This window comes from Podarcis melisellensis (assembly GCF_964234715.1).
Source record: "Podarcis melisellensis genome assembly, chromosome: 2".
Taxonomy (NCBI): Eukaryota; Metazoa; Chordata; class Lepidosauria; order Squamata; family Lacertidae; genus Podarcis; species Podarcis melisellensis.
The window spans coordinates 74,887,797-74,914,687 of record NC_138529.1 but is presented as its reverse complement, the minus strand read 5'-3'; the positions used below and the strand labels follow the sequence as shown (position 1 = coordinate 74,914,687).

The window sequence follows — 26,891 nt, the reverse complement described above, 5'->3', positions numbered from 1 at the left end:
AGGACAACATTTGCCCACCTCCAGTCTGTAGGGACCTCACCTGTTCTCCTTGTCAATGAGACTGATAGGAAGGGCCATATATTTAAATTATTGTAAAGGGAGTAACAGCACTGTGAGTGCAAGGAGGCAAACCACACACAGGATTTGCTACATAAAGTGAAGGAGGTACACAGAAAAGAAAGTTTTTCCCCACAGCAGCATATCATAAAAACTGCTCTTGGAAGAAATATTGGTAATAGGCCAAAAGCCTAGATATAAGTATTAATATGAATGAATTGTACAATAGATTTAAGTTAATCAAGGCTATTGATTTCAGTGGCTTTATTCTAACTTAGTTGGATACAGTAAATAAATAAGATTATGAGAAATCAGTAAAATTTCAAAATCTAATATAGGAATCTTAGACATTCATACTAGAAATTAACTCGTACTGAAATCTATTGGTCCGGCTTTTGGATAAAACATGCCAAGAATCAGGCTGCAAAGTTTACAATAAGTAGTATATTTTTAATATTACTATTTTACTTAAACTGAATAGGAAACAGCATGACAACATTAAAGGTTTCAATCTAGCATTTTAATGGACACCATTTAGAATTTTTAAATTCTCAACTTCCTGTTTATATGAACAGCACATTAAATCTATAGTCAAGATAGCCACTTTTATACAGTCCCATCATTAGTTATTCAATCATGATCAAACACATTTTGCATTATATGGATTCAGCAAAGTTACAGTACTCAAGATGTAATATGGAATACAACGTCAGCATACAATGACAGTGATCCAGTGGCTGTGGTGTACACACGCAGCTCTGTGCACACAGGGGCTACTCCTTTTTCCTCTGTAAACTAAGTTTGGTATGCTACACATGTTTGGAATTCCTGTCCATTCATTTAAAAAAATCCCTTTGCAACAGTGTACTAGGCCCCTATGACTGCAGGTCTTTTAACTGTGTCCCAAACTGCCAGCTTGAGTAATTATTTTTACAGTATATAACAATGGTGTATTTGTACTGGCCTGCAGAGAATTTTATCATTCCTTTAAAAAGAAAAAAGAAAAAAGTTATAGGATTTCTACATTGTTAATATTTAGCATACATACACCTTTGTTACCAATAGAATATATAGTTTTCGGGAGAAACTACATGAATAAATACTAAAGGCTTTGAGGCTTGTAAGTGTATGGTATCAATCTTGCCTTTCAGCTTACTACAAAGATATACATATTATCTAACCTGACCTGATGTATTTTACCAACAAATTAATACTACAGTACCTTTTAACATTTCTTCTTAGCCAGTTTAGTTTACTTTTGTTAACTTAAAAGTTCACAATTCCCCCTTGAAATCTGACAAATACCTTTACAGGATACGTTTGCAATACAGAAAAAAATATAGGTTAATCAAAAAAAAAGTTTCAAAATTTTGCATTATTTTCTGCTAAGAAAAAAATAGTTTATAATCATAGCTTAGACAACAATGATAGGAAACACCTAATGATAAGTTTCCAGTTTAGGGTTCAGGAGGCCTTTTATTCTGTAAGATATGTAAATTTAACATAAGATTAGAATTTTATGGGATATTACATTAGTATTTTATAAAGCAATTGGACAGTATAAAGTTGTCCATCTTCAACAGATTTCAAGTATTATATTGTTGGTTTTAACATTGCAATTTGAATGACGTTTTGGATATACACCTTTATTTTCCATAATTTCCAATCTGCACACTGTTTCTATTTAATATGCAGCGAAATGTTCCAGGCTGGATATCCCAGTATTTAACAGGATTGTTGAATAAACTTATGCCACTATATAACGTCTTCTTCAGCCTTCCTCCTGTTGGGCAAAAATCATTCACTCCCACTTTTGAAATACTGTTAGAATGAAGAAAGACAACCTGTAAGAGGACAGAAAGAAAAAATAAATATTTGACATATCCCAACTACATTAAATTGCATGTGAAGATTTGAAATATGTGCTAATTCTAGGTAAAAGTGTATAGATTGCAGCCTTAGATATTTGCATCTAAAATTCAAAGGTGAAAGTGAGGTTTATATTGATTTATAGAAAAATATTCAATATACTTTTAATGTTTAATTTTTGATACTTCTTAGATATGCTTTTTGAGGACAAAAGGTAAAAACTGGGGGAAATTGGGTTGCCAGAGTCACTATGATAATGAAAACACAAGTCCAGATGTATCAGTGGTGATAGTTTTGGAATTAAAAGGGGGCGGATATGCCAGTTTGAGATGGGGAAAATGGAAGAGTTTGTAAACTTCTGTTCCTGATCATGTATCCATGTCAGGCAGTCAGGTAGTATTGCATTTACACTGGGACTTAACTCTTAGCTTTTGGTAATTGCTGCACATGAGTGCATACTTACATTAAACCCATGTCTTGACTGGTTTTTTAAATAAAAAACCATAAAATATATTTGGCTGGATCCAGATACCTGTACACAGCTGGGGATAGGTGGAAAGTGAAGTTCTCATCCTTCTCCCTGCCAGCCCCTAGAGCCCCCTGAAAATGACATCCCCCCGAGAGTCAGAAGACCCTGCTAAGTGGGGGGTGAAGGGAGAGTGAAATTTGGGCATAGGCTCCTTTTTTGTGTAGAGCAGAAAGTTCTGCACTCTAGTCCACTCCTCTAAAGGTCCCATGCCACATGGGAAGTATTTTCTGGGAACTCTGAAGACTGGTGGTAGCAAGGAAGTTAGGTTTTCCTGCCCCCATCTGTGGGCTAAAAACTGAATCCAACACATTTTTTAAAAAAACATTTATTGTATAGATTGACAATACACTGAATAAGTAGGACAAAAATGTCAAGAGGATAAGATTTTAAAAGTCTGCTGCATTGTGTATTACCTGCAGATACTTCAGATCTGGAAAACCAGAAGGCACTTTTTTTAGTTTATTCTTCTCTAGATGGATTTCTCGTATATTTGGCATATTAGCAAAACTGCCATTTTCCACATCTTTGATTCTGTTGTTTCCTAGCCCCAACCTAAAGATAAATGTTAAAAAAGAGTACCTGAGACAATATGGTTTAAGATAACACTAAGAAACCATTTAACATACTGTATAGAGAAATGAACATATAGAAACAGTGGTTAAGAAGTCTTGGCTTACCAGCCAAACCCATAATTTGGTTGCCAGTGACCTACCCTTCCCACGATCCTGTGCAGTGTACAGAGAATTTAGAGAAAAGTGGGGCACTTGCTATTGTACTCAAGTCTTCCAGAAAGAAAAAGTGGTACCTTGATGCTGATACCTCCGGCAAAGAGAAACCCAATGAGAAAGTATACAAAAGTATGTTTCAGAACATTGTAGTGGACACTGACCATTCTCAGTTTTCATCATTAGTCTTTATTCTGTTAAGAGTCTATACTTAGCATCTGATTCAAATCTCATATTCAGTTGAAGCAAGAGCTAATTACAGAGGTAGAATTATATATAGGCTGTCTAATCTGGTGCCTATAAGAGAAGGAGTTCTAATAATTAATCATTCTGATAAATCAAGACATCCAGTTTTTTGAAAGGTCAGTGGGTTTTCCTAAGGCTTCTTCCATCCCCTCCCTCTCTATAACAACTCTGCCTTCCTTATGCTGCTCCCTGGACAAACAAACAATCTTATTTTCAGCCAGCTGCTCTCTCTTTTGCAACAATGCTCATCTGGAAGTAATCCAAATCTCCAGCTGACCTCATGTGCAACCTAAACTGGCAATTCTGTTTGAGATCGAAAGGCTTGGTTATGTACACATGTTTCTTGACTTGTTTCTTTCAAACAACAGTCTCTGTACTCTGTGAATGTACTGTATAGCCCTCTGAACTGTAGCCATTGTCCTGAGTTTTCCTCACACACCCTCCCCGTTATTTTATTATTTTCTCAAGATAGGTAAACCTGTCTTCCTAAAATCAGTTGCACTGGGCACTGTCTTCTGAAATTACTTGGTGAAACAAATAATGAGAACTACTATTCACCAGGTCTTTAATCTTACTTTTCTCTCTCAGTTGTGCTGAAGCTGTCTTTTACTCACCATACTTTGGCTCAAGTTCCCATTTGCTCTTCATATTTTTCAATTTAATTAAATTAAACACCAAAACAAGTTCATGGTAAGTGCTGTTTTTTCTCCTTAGCAATAGCTCTTAAGGACTTTATGTGTGGTGAGTCTTACAAGATAAAGGCACTTTAGTTCAGAGACTGTAATATAATCACAATACTGTCCACATCTTAGTGAAGTAAAAAAAAGCAAGGTTTAAATTAATTTGAGTGAAACAAATGGATTACACAGCCACGCTTCCTTAAGCAATGCCCATATAGAAGCTGAAATGGCTAAAGTGTTGCATGGAAATTTAACAGCTTGCTGTGACCTGTTGCTTGGACCATGACACCAGCTTTTTGACTATGTTAAATGCCACATGAATGAACAAAAGGACTGGCCCAGTTCCTACATAACTGATCAGATGCCAGGTACACTGAATCACTTGAGAAATGTTCCACCTCAAAGTGCCCTTATTTTTTTTTTAGGAAATATTGGTTGTTTCAATCACTGCACCATTCCTCATAGTTTTAAAAATGAGAAAATCCTAAAATGTTTACATAATATCAAATGTTTGGAAAGAATTTTCCATATTAAGTGTTACCTTTGAAGGTTTTTATAACGAATAAAATCCTCGAGTTCTATTGCAGAAATTTTGTTGCCATCTACATGAAGTTCCAATAGACTGGAAGGCAATCCTATTAGGGAGAGACACACATTAAGTGTTTAAGCTGGACACAAAGAGTTTCAAGAGGCAATGTATTAATTGTGTTGAGGAAAATAGTTTGTTCTATTTCATTTGCAGGACTTCTGCCTTTAGCATTAAGATGTTATTTTTAATGCAACTGATAGAAAAAGTCTCACTATTGTAAATAATATTGTGCAGAAATTTCTGCAATAAGTTTCTGGAATTTTTCTATGCTGTCATTCCCTTTCCTACTATTAGATAAAAGACCTAGGGCAAATTATTATTAGGGTGGTTTTTAAAAAAAATCTTGTTCAATTTATTGCTTAAGTTTTAGACTGCAAAACTATAATCCAGGAGTAAACGTGATTGAACTGCATGGGACTTGCTTTTGAATAGACATATATAGGCTTGTAGTGTTGAACAGCAATCCTGTGTACATTTTCCATGGACTGTTTTGGACACAGTGGATTTACTTCTAAGCAGAAATGCATACTGTCAATTAATTAAAATAAGTGACTTAGAGAGCAATCCTAACCCCTAGATCTGCTGGCTAGAAGGGGTAAAATAGGGCAATCATACTTCTCCACATGGTTGGTGTGTTTGTGTGTGTGTTTGTGTGTATGTGTAATATGCTCTGGAGGTCACATATACATCAGCAGAAAGATTTGATGGGGTAGACTCTGAAACAGAGGGTCAGAGGCAGTCTTGGAACTGCTGGGAGACGAAAATAAAAATAGGCAGTCTTTCACCTCCTGACCTAACCACCATAAGCCAGCAGGGCTTTGCAAGTGTCCATCACTTCACCCAGTTAGGATTGCTGTATTTCCATTCACTAAAATAATAGTTTTGGAAGAAAAACACTCCTTTAGAAAAAGATGATTCCTGCATGTGTAGCAGTGGGCATGCATCTTAGAAGAGACACTTCGTCCTGTGTGAGTCCTCTAAAACACTCATGGTTTTTGTATTAAAAATCATACATGATTTGTTTAAAATAGCTACCAAATTAACGGTAATTGGCAACAATTTTTTGTCAAATAGTTTTGATTTAACATTAACAAATAAATGAGTAATATTGCATCCATAGTTCTAATTTATCTTACTTTATCACAACAGCAATCTGAAGGTACGTTAGGGTGAGAGTGACAAGCCTAAGGTTACCCAGTATGGTAAATGGAAAATATATCTCCCTATATGTTGATTCTTGCCTGTTGAGATCTGTTCAAACCATATCCTATTTTGAAGAATCTGGGATGCAGGAATAGGGTTTCCTTAGTCCTAGGGTTATAAAGTATGTCTATGAGTGGCTTTACATGCATACAGGCATGACACTGCAGACAGCATTGTGCACCGTGGTGCCTTATAACCACATAACCCACTTTATTCATAAGTGGGAAGGACACAACATCTAGTGTTATAGTGGACCTGCATATATTTGTGATATTTCAAATGTTATAATTTCACTATGTATCTTTTGCTAGACTTTTGAGTTTGCCCTAGTACTTCCTAAAATGGACAAAACCAGATACAGACATTGAGTGCAATTTCTCAGCAGCTGATGAGCAAGTTCATTTTTTTTCTAATAAAAATATGTGATAATCATCACCGCATGTAGGATTTTTCCAAAGGATGTAGGAGTTGCAATTTTATATTTGTCAAGGATATTATGATAGCATAGGCTATGGAAATTGTAAGCATAATAGTATCCTTGTTGTGTTCTTTTCATGCTGATCTGCAGAATAGCTTTCCAAGTTAAATCTAAGCAGCCACCCATACTTCAGAACTGTTGGCCTCTGTATTCAGGGAATAGCCAAAAGTTGTTTCTGTGGTGTGCTTTAAAATTAGAGATGGAAGGCATTTAGTACTTCTAGATTCCAAGAGCTTTCTGTTTATTATATTTAGTTATCATTTTTTGTGCAGTACCATGACCTCAAGCATGCTTCTAATTTCCATAGTGGCTTAGGAAAATATTAAATCTCCAGGGCTATTACTTCTGGCAACACTAGTATGAAAATACCAACTAATAGTTTTCTTTCCCTACTCTTTTTAGCATGCTAATATTTTTCATGTATTCATGTTTTTTTCTGGTCATTTGTTGGTAAATTAAACAAAATGTTTGTTCACACTTGTTTGCTTGCCAATGTTAATTTTACTCAGAAGGGAGAATTAATGTTTTCTCATTAACATTTTCTTGCATTGTGACCCTGAGTTTAGTCAAAAAAAAGTTCGGTGGGTTTAGGATCACCTAAGGCTGCAAGCCTACAGTTAGTAACTGGGAGTAAACATTGCTAAACTCAATGGGACTTACTTTGGGGTAAACATGCATAAGTTGTGCGGTTACTTGTGTTCATTCAGGAACTGGGAAGCAAAGAGGATTTCAATTCAGGCTGATTTCCTGTGTTTTATGGCATGTCATGAAAGGCTTTCCCCAGGAGTTTTTATTTAGAAGGCAAATATTTCCCGAAAATGGTACAAGGAGCTAGTAGTTCTCTACCCTCACTAAGTTGTTATAACTAGTTTAGGAAATTATTTTCTGTAGAGTTCTATGAATTCCTTCAAGTTGTCATAATAATGTCAGAGAAGTTTGCCTCTTTAGTGACTACATAGTGAGTATGTATCCCTGGCTCATTACTAGATATCTCAACAGCAAAAGAGAACTCCTGGGACATCAGGACCCTGGGAAAGGTGGGAGGTTTTCTCCCTAGACCATCTCAAGAAGCGGTTGCTGAGGTTTCTTCCTTGCTTAAAGAGGAAGAGTAACATAAACGGACCATACTTCCTCATTGACTTCTCCTGAGAATATTGATTACTTCTTCCTGGAAGGTGGCCTAGCTCTGGGCATCATGCCTTCACCACTGTGCTAATCCTAGAGTCAGTGTACACTTCAAAAGGATAATTCTGGCTCTTTAATAAGACTGACTGCCAGGATGGCCTTCAACAACATGTACCATTCTAAAAGAGTATTTCAGTTGTCAGCTGGCTTCAAACAAGCACTGGAGCAATGTTTCAGATTGCCTGCCGGTTAGCCTTAGTTTTGCCTTAGTCTTGCCCCCAGTTCCCATAATACATTGCCCCAGGTTTTGATCCCAAGATAACAGCTATTTGCTGTTGCTTGTCCAACAAGACAGACAAGTCCTCTGTCTAGGACTTGGATACTCTACAGTTTTACCCTCTGCTTCTGTGCAGTGACACCTCTATGAAGCTGAGTCATGAAAGGAGATAATGTATTATCAGTTCATCTGTATTTCCAAATGATCAGGTTTCCTAGGTAGATAGTCATTAGAGTAGCTACAGTAGTGACACTCAGGAAACACCTACTTCTGGAATTTCTCATAATTTTAAGTCACTTAAGAAAAAAATGTACCGTAGATTCCGGCGTATTAGGCGACTGGACATATTAAGCGACCCCCCAAATTGGCAGCTGCAATTTGAGGGTTCGTCTTATAAGCCCAGTTGCCCAATACACTGGGCAGCAACAGGGGGCGGGCTCAGCTTCGTGCCAGGAGAAAGCCACCCGGCATGGAGCTCAGCCTCCTGCTTGCTGCTGCTGCTTCAGGGGGCGCGCTCAGGGAGAAAGCTGCCCGGCACGGAGCTGAGTCTGCCGCCCGCTGCTGCTGCTTCGGAGCCGCCGCCACAGCAGCAGCGGGGGCGGGCTCAGCTCCGTGCCACCCATACCTGGCGTATAAGGCGACCCCCGACTTTGGAGAAGATTTTCCGGGGTTCAAAAGTCGCCTTATACACCGGAATCTACGGTATATCCTTTAAATTTGTGCTTCCAAGTTTTTTGCTATCTGTCCAGGTATCTGCATATTTTGGCCGTTCTATGGGTGATCCTTGGTGTGTCCATAGGCTTCTGATGTTTATTATGCATTGTAATTAAAAAGTATATCACCACCATTATTTTTAATTCAATCAGCATAATAACAAACTCAAAATTAGAAAGCAATGTACATGAGAAAATGTAAGATAAAAAACCTGATTTATATAATAAAAAAGATCATACCTTTAGGAACAGAGTTTAATTTAGCTTCTGCAATTCTTATATGATAGACTGTCACACCTTCAAAGGCTCCAGGTTCTATTCCTTCATTATCAATAGGATTTGCGCTCATCTCTGCCAAAAGAATAACAGTTGTGGCTTGTGAGGCTGTAGTTTTTAAGACACCTTTCCTTGGTTGAGGCTTTTACAGCATTAAGAAATGAAAGAATGTCTTTAAACATGTGTAGCACGATTTCCTCCATTCAGAAATATAAATGTTCTCTTCATACTCATAGGTATGGGTAGTGGCTTCCATGTGAAGGCATGACTCCCAGACAAAGTTGAGCTCCAATGTTTCTTGCTTAGAAATTAAGCCATGTCACATGGCAGAAATTCTTGAAGTCGTGCATTGTTTTTAAGAAGAATACAACCAAAAACCAAAGCAATGCACATCAAAGCTTCTAAAATGTCAGGGAACACTTGCTCCTAGTTGCATACAATTCTTTCAAAAACTTCAGTCAACCTTTCATAAAGCAAACATTTATCAAAGATGGAAATAATTAATTTCCACAAGATGTGATACCGACCAACTTACATGGCTTTAAAGGATTGGCCAAATTCAAGGAGAATAAGGTTGTCATTGGCTGCTAGGCTTGATGACTATATGCTATCTTACTCCTTGGAACTTGGAATAGACATGTAAGTCTGTTCACTAATTCTCTTGTTGGTGAAGTTCATTATGATGAGTTATGCAGCGCAACCTAGTGTTGGGGCAGAAAAGTGTCCAATAGAAATGTACCTCACTCTCAGGATTCAGTTTACTTTTCTTCCTAATCCGAGTAGTCAATGTCCTTTATACTCCCTGCTGTCTCTCCTCAAGATCATGACATATGCTATCTTACTCTTTGAAACTTCTGCATAGGCATGTAAATTTGCACTTTCAGTCTGCTTTTGTAGCCTTAAACTGCAATCCCCTTAGGCAGTAGCATGCATCTGAATACCAGTTGTTTGCCCTTACACATGCTTGTGGATTTCCCATAGGCATCTGGTTGCCCACTGTAGGAAACAGGATGCTGGTCTAAATAGCACTTGTCTGTGGATCCAGCAGGGTTCTCCTTATGTTTTTAATTGTCCATGTCACACAGACCAGTGTGAGAGTTTATTTTAAGCCAGGGCCCTCCAAAGCAGCATAATCTATTTTCAAAGCTATGGTTCAGTTCCAGTGTGGCATAATGGTTAGAGTGCTGGACTAGGACCTGGGAGGAGCAGGGTTTGAATCCTCCCTCAGCCATTAAGTTCACTGGGTGACCTTGAGTCACCATCTCTTAGCCCAACTTACCTCAAAGGGTTGTTGTGAGGATGAAATGGGGCAGGGAGAACCATGTACACATTATTGAGATCCTTGGAAGGATCCAGGTTCTATTCCTTCATAAATGTAATAAATAAAATAATGTTTGATTATGTACAGTGTGCCTCCCATCATGGAGTAAACAGAACCTATCTCCATATGACTGTGATAAGGAAGGGCAATTTCCTGGATTTAATTTTTTTTTAAGGGATGGAGGAGATAGGGTGCCAGGGTGAAATCCACACTTTTTATTTTACCTGACAAACCTTTCCTCAAACATTCTTACAAGAAAACAATGCAATATATCAGTTTCTTAGTTTGTTCTATTGGGAAATGGCAGAATCTTCCACAGTGAGGGTGGAATGCAGTTGTACTATGCCCTTACATTCAGTTTGTTGTATTTCTAAAATGTTTAAGTAACCTGGCAAGACACGTTTCTTGACCTTACTTGCCCAAAGTGAATCACCCCTCTAAAACATCTTATTTAAAGAATAAAAACAAACTAGTCATCTGAAACTTAGGAGCACCCACACTTAGGAATATGATCTCAGTATTTGTCATCCTGGTGCAGATGAGAGTTTGACCACTTAGGCATGTAACACAGAGCAGGAGAGCATAGTTGGAAAAACTCAACCGGCTGGGACAAAGTCTAATACACACAAATGCACACAGTTTGCTCAGATGGGGTAGGGATGTATGAGAGAACCATGCAGTAACTTGGGCTGCCTGCCTTGTTTCTGTGTGAACTGTAGCCAGACAAGAAATCATTCCCACACAATTCACTCCCATGTGCAGGTGATAGTTTGTTTTCTTTCTCTGCCCTATAAAGCAACCATTCTGTTTGCATTTGCTGGGTAGAGTAGAAAATAACAGGCAGCCAAAAAGGAATCTGAATTCTACCTACAAAGCTTGGGCTAAGAAAAAATAATCTACTATTGGGAACCATTTGTTCAGCAGAAACCCCATGGCTGCATTTGGATGCAGACAGCTCTGTCTCAGCTCTGTTTCTGAGCCTTCCTTTCATCTAGGGCTCATTTAATCCCTGATTTCTATCACATTGCTGATGAATGAAATAATACTGTACTGTAGTTTGCTTCCCCCCTGGTGTTATGCAACAGCTTGATTTATAAAAAACACACTTACCTAACACATGTAAAGCTTTCATTCCTTTAAATGCTTCTTTGTGTATCTTTTTCACTTTATTATCATGAATTCTTATCTCAGCTAAACTCTTTGGCAGATTTGCTGGAATCTCAGTTAAGTGATTATGGGACAAGTAGAGGCGGCGCAACTTTTTTGTTGATTGAAAGGCTTTGGGGTGGATCTTGGTTACTTTGTTGTTGTTCAGTGCAAGTGCCTAGGCAAAATGTGAAAAGGTGAAGTTAGAGTATTTATTTTATTTTACGTCTCACATTCAGAAGATGTCATATTTTTTAAAACTGCATATATGTATTTTGCACATTTGAATTCAAAAACACCATCTACGCATCAGAAAGCTCCAAAATGAAATGTGTGTGTGTGTTTAGATTTGAAGAAGTAACAAGTAACAAGAGGGAGTGAAATCAGTCAGGACTTAAGAATGGGAAATAAGAATTAACATTTAGTTTCACTTAGATGTACTGTCAAAACGTAAGCTATATCCCAACTGTGTGTGATTGTGACCGAAGTCTTATGCCATGGATAGCTTTAGAGCTGAATTTTGCAAGATATTTTGGAACAGTCCCACAACTGCTGATGCTGCTTAGTGAAATTATGCAGGGCAGTGCTTTCCCAGAATCCTGGTTATGGTCCATATTGATTGTGGTACTTAAGATGGGTAAGGATCCAGTGTCTCTGGATCTGTACCACCCAACAGCCCTCCTGAATTATGACACCACAGTGTCTATCTCACTGTGCAGCTCTTACCAATTAGCTGGCAGATCCTGTAATTAGAACACTGAATGCTATACACCACAGTGGTAGCATTAAATGCCATGTAGCTCTGTTGTCGCTTAGTGTTTATAAAATATTTGACAGGGTGGAATGGCAATTCATTTGCCACCAAAGCAAATTCTATATCAAACTTCATGCACATCATGTCCTTGCTCTACTCCCAGTGTTACTCTCCCTCTCAAACGCAAGTTTGCGTGAATGGCTTAGTCTCATTCAAAGCAGGGGGACCAAAGATGGTGTCTACTGTCCCCCTTCCTTTGTTGCAGTGGTGATAGAAAAATCACAACTTCTAAGTAAATTCCAGCAGAACTGGACATTAACTAACCTGAATCAGAACTTTGTGCATGCTCTCCCCCTTGAGCATCAGGTAAGACTTTAGAACATCACGTGGCTGAAACTTCAGTCAGGTGACCTAAGGTACCTTGGCATGACTATTCCCAAGAACTTGAGGCAGCTGAGGAAGAGGAACTTTGACCCTTTTCCTAGAGAATTGAAGGCTGAAATCTGTGCTTAGGGACAGACCTCTCTTGGTCTGGCAGAATTGCCACCCTAAAAATGTGTTTTCCCCCCCCATTTAGTTTCCTGATTCCAGTAACAATCTTAGACATTTGAAACAATAATCACAGTTGCAAGAGGGCTTTGTAAAACATGTCCATCGCTGACATGTGTCTAGCATTTGCTCAATAAGGAATATAGCCCTTAGGCTGGAATAAGTTTCCCAGTCCTGTTCAATGAGATTTCAAAAAACATGTGTGCTAGTTTGATTTAAACAGAAGGCTGTATGTTGGCTAGGCACAATATTTTGCTACTGGTTGTCAGTAAACAGGATTTTACATTAAGCTATGAAATGTTTATTTGTCTTAAAAGACTGCAGTCAATTTATTTATAATTCGAGTGCTAGGCTAAACAAAATGTATTTCTTATATGGCCAAGAACTTTCTGTTAGTTAGGCGTTCAACTGGCCATTCAGCTGGAATCCAAGACGCGGGAAAGTTTATACAAAAAATGTATGAGATTTTCTTTACTTCGGCATATGAAGACATCTGCACTCTGACATAAGGGGAGGAATTCAACATGAGCTACAGCAGTCTTTCCAGTCAGTGCAACAATTTCAGCTTGCCAGGCAGAACGATCCCCTCTCTCCTTCCCCTTTGTTCTGGGGGTTCTCCTGACACACACACACATACCCTGAGCCAATTTAAGGGGCACATAGTGGGAGAAGAGAGCATAAGCCCCATTACACTAGTGAAAGTCCTTGCACAGGCTTCTACGGCAGGACTCATTAGGGGTGAATTCAGCCCAAGATCTGTCAGTTAATGGTGAACTGAAGGTTGTCTGTAGTTTAGGTAAACACTAAACCAGGAATATTGATCAACTTTGTGTACGGAAAGTGTTTTTTTCTGTGCTTTAGATAACAAATACGGTGGTACCTCGGGTTACATACGCTTCAGGTTACAGACTCTGCTAACCCAGAAATAGTACCTGCTAACCCAGAAATAGCACTTTGCTTCAGGATGAGAATAGAAATTGCGTGGCGGCGGCGCAGCAGCAGCAGGAGGCCCCATTAGCTAAAGTGCTGCTTCAGGTTAAGAACAGTTTCAGGTTAAGAATGGACCTCCAGAACAAATTAAGTTCTTAGCCAGAGGTACCACTGTAACTGACTTTTCCCATAAGTGTTATTGATCTTTTCTCACATTGCTTTCCATACATTTTATGTTAATGGCTGTCAGGGTAGAAAACATCAACTTGACATAAGATAGATTGCCATAGTCCTTGATAGAGACAAATACTGGGAATGCTAGAAAGCAGACTTACATGTAGCGATGTGAGTCCTTTAAGATCATTCTCCTTGACCTCTTTTATTTTGTTATTTTGAAGGTCTATCATGCGAGTATCAAAGGGAATATTCTTTGGTATTGAGGTCAAACCTATTAATTAGAAATAAAAAATAAATATTCATCTACAAACAAAAGACCCTTTAATCTCCATTTGTTTGTATTATGCTGAAATGTTTGTTTCAGTTTTGCAATAATTTAAAATGTTTTGTAACCATTAATTCCAACTTTCGGGTATAGCCAATGTTACTCATAGTACCCATTGATATTGCTGGGTCTACTCTAAATATGAATTGGTTGGCTATCACCCCTTCCTACTATCAATAATATCTAATGCTGATTGTGCCCCCTTCTCCTTTGTTTGAGTAACAGATGAAGCTATATTTAGAAACCTGGAATCAGGTTTCAGTTTATCAGAGAGTTCAACATGGGCAAGGTAGCATCTGATAAATTGAACAGATGAGATTCTACTGAACTCTTACAAAAATACTGCTCTGGTGGCATGGTTATGCTTTTTTAAAATGACTTTATATCTAATTGGGCATAAGATTAATCTAAAGCAGTTCTTTCCCTAGGCTTGTGCTTATTTTTGAGGTGTCCAAATAACCCTAATACCTTGGTGATGGCAGCTGTTGAAATAATTCTGGTTAACATATTAATTTACTGAATAGACTTTTATTGAACTCTATTTCTTGGAAATACTCTTAGAGTTCATAGGCTCTAGAGAAAAAACTATTACCACCTCCAGATTGTGCCATTTCAAAAAAGTGTGTGGGTATTACAAATAAACAACATAGATCCAATGAAAATAAAGTACAGATTTGTTCTTACCCAAATCTGAACAGTGTACAACTCTCAAGTAGCATTGACATCCAAAGGGACATACAGGAAATAAATCAAAGGGTATTATGGGTGCCCTAGTTGGAAAAAGAGAATTGTCATCATCTCTGTCATCGTCATCTTTGTCGTCATCATCGTCGTCGTCGTCAAGGTCTTCCATATCCATGAGCATCATGTTCTTGAAGGTGAAGTATGAAGGGCTTATAAAAGGCTTAGCAGAGCACAAAGCCAAGAGGAGGAGAAGCACATATTCTCTCATATCTTCAGAGAACACACTCCTAGTAAAAAATACAAGCTAGTTTGTAATTTGTTTATGCATTTCCTTTCTTTGTATGCTGTTGTCTGGAACTTCTTCTTAGAAGTTTGTACTTCCAATATGAAGTGTTTCCCTGTTGCAGCCCATAAAAATGAATTTTCCCAGGATGTAAGTTTTCTTTAATGGGGCCCATTTAGATGCTTTGATGAACTCATGGCCTCATAGCCTGGGTTTGAAAAGAAATACTACAAAGACTTTGAGTTTGCCCTAATGGCTTTAGCGAGTTTCAGCCAATGTGCACATAAAGTGGCTCAGATTTCATTCCTAGTTCTCAGGAACAACTCCTTGGACAGGGGGTATTGACTGTATTGTGTTGCATTATTTGCACCTTAATATCCAATGTACCAACTTGCCAAACTTTGGTTTAGCAAGAACAAACAAGTGTTCAGTTATCCAGAACAATAACTGAAGCCACTTTGCTCCTCCCTGGTCCTGCAGCTATCATTCTATCTAGGGCTATACATTACAGACAAACCCAGGTTTGTGGCTTGTCTTGCTACAACCAATGTTTGTTCTTATTTATTGCTTATGGCTTGTTTGTGGTAGGCAAATTGTGAGCTGCGTTATGGCTTACCTCAGGGTAGCCATGACTTAGCTCCAGATAGCACAGCACCAGCATGACTGTGGCAGGAGCAACACAGCTGCATTTTTAACCTGGGTGGCTCATACTTGTGTGCCATACTTTGTCTTAATATTACATGAGAAGAAAGCCAATATGACACTGTGAGGTGTAGAATTATTTGAGATTTGCAGCCGTTATATAGTGCATGAAGATTAAAACTAGTGTATTGTTACTTGGCAGTATTGTATTAAATTGTCTTAAGAAGCTCTTGCTGAATCAGTGAAGTGAAATCAACAAGGGAAGGGAACTTTATGAACTACCGAAACTCTCATACTTCTCCATGAACTGCTTCCACTTGCCCCTCTGAGGGTGTGTACACAATTACACTCTCATTCTTTGGAATTTTGGAATTAACTCATTCAAGGAAATGACTCTCTTATTATTCCATATGCATAGCACTTGTAGCAACAAAGAATCTTGTGGCTTTTTAAAGGCTGGCACATTAATTGCAACCTAGCCTTCATTCCCAAAGTTTATTTAGTTGAATACAACTTTATTAAGTGATTTATATAATGAATCCGTGGATACATTTCTCATCCCTCCCTCTCTGAAGGAACTATTCTGTTCCATTCTATATACTTGGGCACCCTCACAGCAAAACAGAGCAGCTTTCAATAATGTTTAAAACAAATCTGTTGGCCTGTATGACTTTCTTCTTACTGTTTCGTTCATAGTTGCACAGATAAGAAGTGCAAGCAATTAAATAAACAGACTATGTGCTTTCATTGCTGTGGCCAGATTGTCTGAAAAGGTCCCCATACTTGAGGATACACAAAGTTTTAACCAGAAAACATTCAGCACCTGATGCTGGGGGCAGGGACAGCAGCACTGCTACTTTATTATTATATGGAGTTCCCTCCATATGTATGCTGTGTGAAGGAAACTTCTGTCCATACATGAAATTAAGGAAATCTCTCTTTCCTTGCTAATAAAACTCTGTGGCCTCTGTTACTATTGTTCAGTTTTCTCCTCAAGGCAATAATTTCTTCCCACTTCACTTAGAGTAATTTCACATATAATGAAGATGCAAACTCAGCTCTAACACTGAGTGCACACTCAACAAGAAACTACAGCTAGACACAATCCCCAATGAGTAAATCAGCATTTACCTTTTTAGGTATATACTTAAAATATATAAAAATGTATTATGGTCTAAAAGCTAAATGTGAATTATAATATGTATTCTGGCCCTAACAGTATGATAAACTCCAAACACAAATCCTGAATGGCTGGTGGAAATGCAAAAATAAAAAAAATAAAAAAATGGCATTCCTTTGAACCAAGTGATTGGTAAATGAAATAACACTGAAACCTAACTACTTTCTCAACATCTGTAATAGGAAAAAATACCCTGACTTCAGAGCTTTTGCATGCTGTTAAACTGTGCTGTTGACATACTGTCTTAACAGTAGGAAAAGTCCTAACTAAGCCCCTGGTCTTATGGGAAAAACTTCCTAAGTATTTTATTTTGGCACAGGAAATCATTATTTTAGAGAAGGTAGGGAAACATTGTTTCATGCTGCCAATTTGGCCAGAAGTATATTGTAACTTCAATAATTAACTTTACATCAGAAAGTTGAGTTAGATTGATTTGAGACATTGGGGATATGTACTTCAAGTATATATGGAACATAAAAAGTAGTCGGAATATGTTTTCTGTCTGACTTTTGCCAAATAATACTCACTCTTGATTTGCTCTTGCTTTAACAATGTATGTATACAGTTAAAAACTAAAGCTACAGGTTTACATGTACAAAGAAAAACCACAATGGCCCCTTTATCAAGACAAATTAACTTTTATATGTGGAAAATCTGAGAAACTGAGAGCACGATTCTATGCTAAGAAGTAGATGTGGAACTTGCTTGTAGGCAAGTGCTGATAGGAATGCAGCCTAAGTGACTTTCACAAGATAGCAGCCTTACTATCAAGTCAATACCCTAAACTTTCTGATATATTTCTTTCTGCATAAATGGTAGGGTGCCACACCAAGTATTAATATTTATAAATAAAATTACTCAATAGATTAGGATTAGAACACAGGTGCTTTTTCCACATTAATACTTGGTGCAGCAGTCAGTGCTCTCCCTTATATAGTATTTTTAAAATGCTGTCTGTCAGGATATTAGTAGGTAACTCATGTGCAATTATGCAAAATTTAAGGTGCAGTCAAAATAATAAAAAGTACTAGGATGGAAAGCATCTCAATTATATTAAAATAACCAATTATAGAACGGAGTGTAAAAACAATTATTGGGTTGTATGCAAACCTACAGTGAACACCATTTAGTTGTCTAGTGGCAAAATGCCAGTTGCATAATATTATAATATTTGGTTCTTGTTTTTATGACAGAGCTGACACTGGAGTGTATTCTAAATGGTTAAAAGGCAGATTTTAAAAGTGCTAAAAATTTCCATTGTCTAGAGCAAGGTTGTCTCTAGATAATGTAAATCAGTAGCAAGAAAATGTTTGGGTTTTTTTTGTGAAGAGCCATGGGAAATTCTTGTGTTTGCTAGTAACCCCAGTTATTGCTCTGCACAAAAACAGAAACCATGAAAGGAAAAGAGCAATCCTGAGCAGTGAGTTAGTTATAAACTTAGCATCTACTAACCTTTCATACATTCTCCCAGATAAATTGATTCATTTAAAGCTCTTTTATGTTTATAATATCTACAGCATAAAGGTGAAACATTGCAGAAATGTTTACTGTATAATATTGGAAGTCAAACATTTTTTAAATGCTGAGACTTGCTATGTCTTGGAGGGGAATTAACTATGTTCATCTGTTCAAAACATTAAAGAAGAGGCACTTTATACTGCTTCCATGTTTTTGTAAACAATTATTTGGCAGTGAGTTTCTTCCAGTTTGTTTTGCTTTTTTGGTAAATATCAGATTCTGAATGCCTGGAAACATTGCTAAATTTAAAAAAATATCATTAAATGTCTATAAAACTATATAGGATGCTATTTTTTCTCTCCCAGATAAATATAACTGTGCTATGGTAGACCAGTTCAAAAGGTACAGGTTTCCTGTTTTCCTTTCTTCATACAGTTCCACAATATAAAAGCATTTCTACTACAGTGTACAATCATCTAATATATCCTTTAAAATACTGAACAGTAGTCAATTAGCTTACATTAGTAATGATAAAAACACATTGTTAAGTTACAATGATTTTAAAAAAACCAACCCAAAACTAAAACATACCTTTCTGGTTTGTCAAATTCTTCTAAAGATAAAAATCCACCTGAGAAGTTTATATCCAGTTCCTTACTATATAGAACTCAGATTCAAGCCTGTAAAATGAACAATAAATAATAAAAGGGTAAAAAAGAATCGCTTTAAAGTTCCCGTTCCTTCTGGCACTCTGGGTGATACTTGAATAAACTGCTTCTGTAGATTAGTCTATCTGAGCACTGAAGAATGATGTTAAGAAAACTTGTTACTACTCATGTGTTTTTCATCACTGCTTGTATCACAGCCAAAACTTCTAGCTTAATTCTAGACGTCTAAGCAGAAGATGTGGTTAAATTTGAAGCTTAATAATGCATGGCACAAAGCCAGTGCAAGCCCCATATGGTTCATTCAAGTCCATTTCTGATGTGCAAGTACACACCTCATAAAATTTCTGCAGTGTGCCATTTCTTACATAAATGAAGACATCTCCATCTTTCTACCCAGGGCAACCTAACAGTAAATGAATTATTCTATCTTGGTTATATTTAAGGGGATATCATTAGAGCTGAAGGCAGAGGTATTTAAATAAACAGCTATGTATTGGGTTACAGGATGATCATATAGAGAGAGAGCTATGGCAGTGGCTCTCAAGCAAGGTGCCCACTGGGGTGCATAGTGAGTTTGCTGACACACCCTTCTCCCAAAATGCATCTAGTTAAAGTTTTGCACCAAATACAGCCACTTACCTCACTTAATGATTACTGGGCAGAGAGAGGAAAAGACCACCACTCCATTTACACACACATTCTTAGTCAGCATAAAAGAAGTAGGGCATCCAACTGAACTGGATTCTTTGAAGAGGCCAGCATACTATGATTTTTCAGTATGCTCCAGCAGATTGGTTGGAAACACGCTGCTCAAGATCCTACAAACTGGTCAACAAAGTCCAAACACTCAAAGGAACTTCAGCTTATGTTTCTAAAATAGTAATTTCCCATGCCACATAACAAATATCTTTTATAACTTGAACTTCAAAAAGCACATTATGAAACAGCAGGGAGAGGTCTTTTCCCTCTCTCATAACTCGTAAGCAGGGAATGGATACAACAACCCTCTCCCATACATGATCCCTATTCTCCAAGTTGAAAAGAATGGAGATTCGTTATGTGCTTCCCATTGGCATCTGATTAGCCATGGGATTAAAAGGACCTTGAACTGATACAACAGGGCTTATGTTATGTTATGTTATGTTCCGAGAAATAGTCAAGAATCCATTCAAGATGCTCAGGGGAACACCAAGCACACCAAGCAAGAGTAGAATGCATGCTGAGCCTTTCAAGGAAGATAATTCCATGTGGCTGTCCCAATGAGTTTACTGGGAAAGTTCCTTTTATGGGGACAATCTACTCACTAGAAAATTTAACAGCAGGGTACGGTAATTTGTACAGGTGTGTCTTAAAGTAGGACTTCTCTGCACTTTGATAGCATCTTAGAATGACATAGCATTATCCATATTTAGATAACATAAACGGTAGCATAACAGAGCATTGATAGTAAAAAAAAGAGAGACACTGATGCTCCATGCTCCATGATGGACTGAGGTAGTCCATCATGACAGCTAGCCATTGATAGCCATAATCTCCATGAATTTATGTACCGTATTTTTTCCTCTATAAGACTCACTTTTTCCCTCCTAAAAAGTAAGGGGAAATGTGTGTGAGTCTTATGGAGTGAATGCAGGCTGTGCAGCTATCCCAGAAGCCAGAACAGCAAGAGGGATTGCTGCTTTCACTGCGCAGCAATCCCTCTTGCTGTTCTGGCTTCTGAGATTCAGAATATTTTTTTTCTTGTTCTCCTCCTCCAAAAACTAGGTGCGTCTTGTGGCCTGGTGAGTCTTATAGAGCGAAAAATACGGCAAATTTCCCTTCCCAGGATGCAGAAAAGTAGGTGAATCTGAACCTGCACCTTTCTTCCTGCTTGAGGCAGATTTTTACCACCAATACTGGGGAACCAGAAAGCCTGAAGCAATTGAGCTAGCCTTGTGGTAGTGTGTGTAGTTCTTCGGCTTAGTTCAATATATTGTCCCACCTCAGAAATGTTGTCTCTTGGGTATATGACTCAGACCCAGAATAGATGCAGAGTGCGCCTTTATTTAAAAAACAAACAAAAACAAAAGCACAACTATGCAAAATCTAAGCCTGGCACTTAGTTTTGCTAAGATGTACCATCTCAATAAGGAATACTCTCTCATATAAAAAGCCTTCTGCATATAGAACACTTACAAGTTAGGGACACAATTGCTTTTTTAATTCAGTTGTAGTGGAGCAATGGAGACAAGTTTTTACTACTGTCTGGGGATAGGCAATTTGTGGTAATACCACAACTTTTATGGTCTGTTTTTTAGTATATCTAAAATCCTTTGCTTATTAGGGGCTACCACACATTTTTTTCAAAAAATTGCTTTGCACAGGTAACTACCATAGAGTGATCAAAATTTTCAAAAGTAGGGGGTCTGTGGCTTGGCTTTTGAAAAATAGGGGGTCCTCAGTAATTAGCTAGTTGGGAACCACTGACATAGAGTATTCCCTCACAACTCCACTTCTCTGCTCCCAAGATTGAGCTTCCCAGTTCTCACGTGTCTGTATACCCTTGAAAGATAATAAACACTATCTTTCAAGCTAACTCTCTGCTCAGAGTCTGACTTCTCTGGCTGCAAATATTCCCTCAGGGAGGATTTTATACAGCTCAGAGATTATGCTGTTATGAAGTCCATTGCCAGGAACCAAACCTCTCTTTCCCTTTCCCTCTCAAAGTGTTGTCTCTACCCCTTTCTGACTAGCCGTACCCACAGCCAATCAGAGTGAAGCTCTAGCTCAGCATACTGAGAGCTATATCACTCTGGTAGAGTTTTGCCCATATTGTACCATCAAACTTCACTTTACCTGGGCCATCTGTCATAGTAAGTGACAAGGTTTAGCTGCACTTGTGAGCCTCATCCTCCTTCCTAAGGCAAGCCCTGCTTTGGGAGCTGCATAGTGAGTCCTTTACTTTTCAGTCTTTCTTTATTTCCACTCAAATATAGCATAAGATTCTGAGATCTCATGAGTTTTCTTGTCTGTTCCCAGTTGCCACAGTTAATTCTTCCAGCCATGGCCAATTCACCTCCATCAGGTCACAACAACACACTGGTATTATTGGCAGATCCTGCAACAATTGGCCCAGTGGGTAATCATCTCAGCAGACATTACTATAGAGTAACAGAGGTCACATTTGGGGAAAATAATCAGATAACAAGTGTCTCTTCCATAATTTGAATGATTTTTAGGGCTTAGCAGAGAAGTTACATATCTTGAGTAAAGCAATAATCAGACTAATAATAGTGAGCAAACCTTGTGTATATTAAGCCTATTTTTATATTAAAAAAACTTATTACAACAACAGCTGATTCTAGTTAAATCAACATAAACTAATCAAAATGCAGTTTCCTAGCAAATCAATTCAGAATAATAGCACTGCTTTAAAATAGTTGACATTATGGCAGAGTATGCTCCAAGTGGACTTTTGTGTAATATAAAAATGCCATTAGATTAGGCAATAGTAATATGTCAGTTAGTGTCTATAAATAGCAGCCATATTTGGGGTTCCTGTCCTATTGCAATATGATTAGCACTAGTACACACATTTTAAAATCTCAAGTATCTTTTCATCCATTTTCTTTAAATACTCATATAACATTTGCATTACATTTTTAAAATGATATTTCCATATGAACATCCTGCAATACATTTTTCGCTGATTTCCCCCCATTGTTTTTTGATGATACTAGCTCCTGAAAATACAAATTCTCATTTTTGAATTGGGCCAAGATGATTTAATATGACATAATTTTCTAGTGATATGTTTTGACTTTAGTTCAGTCTGGCTTATTTTAAAAAGCTGTACATTGTTTATGTTGCTTGAATATGGAAAATCCATTATTTCAGAACTGTAGTTATTTTTTGATCTTTTACCAGATGTCAAAAGAAAAAAAAATAACATAAACATTTACATAAACACAAATACTGCACAGAAGCTTTTTTACTCTTTTATTTATTAATGCATACTTAAACCTTGCTCAGAAGTTTTGGCTCATTCTCTGTAACTTTTTTTCTCTGTTTGCACTGTAAATTCAATGCTTTTTTTAAAGTGTTGGACAGATGACTATTGTATTGAAATATGCTGGTATGTTGGGTTAGAGAACCAGAATAAACGCTGTACACTCAACCGCACAATACATTTTTCTAAAGTTTTGCACCCAGATGATAAATATAGCTACTTGAAATTTGAAAATGTTCCTGAAAGCAAGCTATGCTTGCTCTTGATTGTCTTGTGTACTGGTCATGATTCAGTGCTCTCTGGGATCAGTCAGGCATTTTGATTTGGTGCTTCATTCATTAGTTGTCAGTCCTTTCTCACAGCTAAGCTGTTCTGGTGATTTTTAAACAATAAGAAACATAGAAGTCATGAAGTTAACAGCATGCAGTTCCAGCAAGAAGGCCAGGCATGATTTGTGAGAGGTTTAGAAAGAATCATGAACGGACAAAAGGAGAAAATGTAGTAATGAACTCTCATGTAGGAACTTGTAAGATTGATATATTGAGGGCTACATTCCAGTATGAGAAAAATGGTGAACAAGAAAGATAGAGGCTGTAGTATATAATCTTTAGTAATCCATGGAAAGATATTGAGAAGTAGTTTGTGCAACACAACATATTTGTGCAAGAGTTTTTGCAAACAGAAAAAAATGGAGAAACCACTTGAAGCATCCACTGTGTCGAGCTATTTCAATTGCTTTTGTTTGATTTTGATAATAAACCTGATTTGCAATGGGGGTTGAATAATTTTGATTGCAACTGTATATTAAGTGTACTAAGGTAAGTTATATTGGTGTTGATAATAGTTAGGACAAACTGAAATACCAGTAAACAGAAAACAAGATATCAAATGCCTGTGTTCCCTATTTTCTGTCATACAATGAATGCAAGAAGAACGGACTGGAGAAGTAAACCATATATCTACAAGTGTGAGAAGTATAATGCCATCATGGAATTACTGAAACAGTAGTAAGAGTACAGCTGTATGACTAGTAGAGCACCATTGTGATGAAATGAATACAATCTTGAATTTGGGCCATAGAAAATTGTGTTCTGCTATGAGGATTACAGAGTAGCCTTGGGAAGAGTAAAGTTTTTAGATAAGCTTGCATTTTTAAAAATAAAAAGAAAGCTTTTTGAAGATTGAAGCCCCATTGGCCAAATATCAAAGGAGGAAAGGCTAACTCACTCAATAAATGTAAAATTTTATTGTAAGTCGGAGGAAAAATGAAAACCAAAGAGTTGCAACATGTCTTTTTTTGGCAGAATTTCATAAATTAACAACCAGATTTACAGAGGATGTTCCAGATAGGTAGGTTCTGACTTGTCCTACCATCACAATTAGTATCAAGAAGTTTGATTAGTGTCTCTGTCATTTATTTTCTTTTTAAATTTTATATCCCACTTCTCACCATCTAGGTCTCAAAGCAGTAGTACACGTGGTGACCATTTTAGACATGTCCAATTGATATGCGACCGCCAACATGTGGGTCCTTTTCTGGACCCAAAAGAGGGAAGAATGGGGATGGAGCAGGCTTATGTGTGTTTGACCAATGTGAGTGTTGACCCAGAATGCAACCCCCATGGCAGTGCTTTGTCTCTAGAATAAAAGGTGCCGGTACTCACCATGAAGTTGTACAGTAAGTGTCACACTTTTTAACAACAACAAAAAGAGGTGCTGGTACTGCGTACCCTTGAGTACCGTCTGGGGGCACTGCCCCACGGAAACATTCAGTTGCCTTTACTTAGAACCACCGTTCTTTTGATTAACAAGTAAATGGGGTGAATCTTATCTGAGCAGGTCATCAAAAGTTTCCAGTATATAGGCTTGGTTTATGTCATTCATTGGTTGCAGGAAATGTTCACTTGGTGTACTGTAACTGTATTTGTCATGTCCTCTTCCACTCCCTTCCCACAAGTATCAAATAATGTTGGTATTTGGGCAACATTTTTGGGTAGCAGTATTGTAATTTAATGGAGTGCTTGTTCGTATTTTATGCTTGCGTGGCCTGGAAAAAAATACCCATTGCTTTATAAAAGATGTCTAAAAAGCAAAAGCTAACAATTATATGATTCTTGAAAGCCAAGAGTTTATGTTACTATTTTCGTTTCCTTTTTGTTTACCAGCATGAAGACTAAGCCATTGGGGTATTGGTCTCTGAGCATGCATACATACATGAGCTAAATAATACTCTTCTTAAAACTTGGCTCCTCCTTGAAACCATGCAGTTGATTATATCTGACTTTTATCTAAGATATAAAACAATAATGCTTAACTTATAAACCAGATACTTACCTCCTCTAAAACAAAAATCTAAAATATCATTTGATTAGGAGGTATGTGGACTATAGAATAAACTAGTAATTTACTGAAAATACAGTGTTCTGCATTTGTTCTTTCACCAGAATTGTAAATATTTATATTTCTGTGGGAGAATTACCAAACATAATTGTAGGGAGCAATTCAAAATCACATGCATAAAGTAGTACGAAAAAATGAAGTAAGCAGAATCATTGGGTGCAGCTTCTGGGCCTTATTTTATCATCCATTTTTTTAATTCGGTTTCTCAGTTCTTAGATTAAACTGGGATACAATCTTTCTTTATAAGGCATCAAGAATTTGGTAGTCATGAGCACTCAGGTTTCTGATTTTCATCAGTGGAAGAAAGCCCCATGTACACAGTGGAATCTGTTTGTTTGTTTATCTATTTAGGGTTTGGTATCCCACTTTTCAGCTCAAACATGGAGATGCCCCAAAACAACTAGCAAAATATATAAACAATTTTAAAATGCAATAAAAATGCAATAAACTCTACAGAACTAATAAATAGCAAGGAAGCCAAAACTGGAAAAATGTTTAAGCAGAAAAATAATTAAAAGCACACTGGACAATAAAAGTATTTAAATGACAATAGAACACTGGCCAAGTAGAAGATAACCTAACCTTCTCATGCAGTGAGGTCCACAGCCCCATTCACCCATCATGGTAAAACATAGTCCGAAACAATAAGCAGCATGTTAGTACACACTGCTAAGATTGTACATGCCGCACTTCTCCCTTGCTTCTAGGTAACTTGGTCCTAATTCATTACGGGATTTAAATCTCATTGAGGCGAACTGACAACAAATGCAACCAGTATAGCAAAGGAGCGAGAAGCTCCTGAAATGTACCACCAGTCAAAAGTTTAGCAACAGCATTTGTCACTAGTGGAACTTTTTGAACAATTTTCAGTGGCAGTTCTACATAAGGCATAGTTACAGTAAAGGTAAAGGGACCCCTGATCATTAGGTCCAGTCGTGACCGACTCTGGGGTTGTGGCACTCATCTCGCTTTATTGGCCGAGGGAGCCGGCGTACAGCTTCCGGGTCATGTGGCCAGCATGACTAAGTCACTTCTGGCGAGCCAGAGCAGCACATGGAAACGCCGTTTACCTTCCCGCCAGAGCGGTGCCTATTTATCTACTTGCCCTTTGACGTGCTTTTGAACTGCTGGGTTGGCAGGAGCTGGGACCGAGCAACGGGAGCTCAGCCCATCGCGGGGATTTGAATTGCCGACCTTCTGATCGGCAAGCCCTAGGCTCTGTGGTTTAACCCACAGCGCCACCCGCATCCCTCATAATTACAGTTCTTCGTGACCCCATGGACCAGAGCACGCCAGGCACTTCTGTCTTCCACTGCCTCCCACAGTTTGGTCAGACTCATGTTTGTAGCTTCAAAGACACTATCCAACCATCTCATCCTCTGTCGTCCTCTTCTCCTTGTGCCCTCCATCTTTCCCAACATCAGGGTCTTTTCCAGGGAGTCTTCTCTTCTCATGAGGTGGCCAAAGTATTGGAGCCTCAGCTTCACGATCTGTCCATAATTACAGTAGTCCAATCTAAATGTAACTACTGATAACTAATGTAACTAAATGTAACTGACTGTCGGCCAGGTTTGACTGCTCCCGGAGTTAGCACATTTGATGCACCAGCAAAAGCTGAA

General features: G+C 37.9%; 2 protein-coding genes across 4 annotated transcripts in view; one reads left to right on the top strand and one right to left on the bottom strand.

Moving 5' to 3' along the window:
* The window catches only part of CENPP (centromere protein P), a 147,657-nt gene that overhangs the window by 61,224 nt on the left and 59,542 nt on the right, over positions 1 to 26,891 (top strand). The gene's annotated exons all lie outside the window — the stretch shown is intronic.
* On the bottom strand, positions 487 to 24,931 carry ASPN (asporin). The gene is made up of 10 exons (XM_081901235.1): positions 24,537 to 24,931; positions 21,720 to 21,981; positions 18,808 to 18,896; positions 14,654 to 14,940; positions 13,803 to 13,915; positions 11,199 to 11,412; positions 8,732 to 8,842; positions 4,648 to 4,741; positions 2,869 to 3,007; positions 487 to 1,901 (listed from the first exon to the last, which is right to left on the bottom strand). The coding sequence occupies exons 4-10, from the start codon at positions 14,919 to 14,921 to the stop codon at positions 1,704 to 1,706; spliced, it is 1,137 nt and encodes a 378-aa protein (XP_081757361.1). The 5' UTR covers positions 14,922 to 14,940; positions 18,808 to 18,896; positions 21,720 to 21,981; positions 24,537 to 24,931; the 3' UTR covers positions 487 to 1,703.

Bases quoted from the DNA above. Each gene is read 5' to 3' on its own strand.
- ASPN (XM_081901235.1), bottom strand. From the start codon at position 14,921: ATGAGAGAATATGTGCTTCTCCTCCTCTTGGCTTTGTGCTCTGCTAAG. The intron at 13,916-14,653 runs GTAAGAACAAAT...TCTAATTAATAG, and splicing joins TGTACACTGTTCAGATTTGG to GTTTGACCTCAATACCAAAG. The intron at 4,742-8,731 runs GTATGATCTTTT...TCTCCCTAATAG, and splicing joins ATTAAACTCTGTTCCTAAAG to GATTGCCTTCCAGTCTATTG.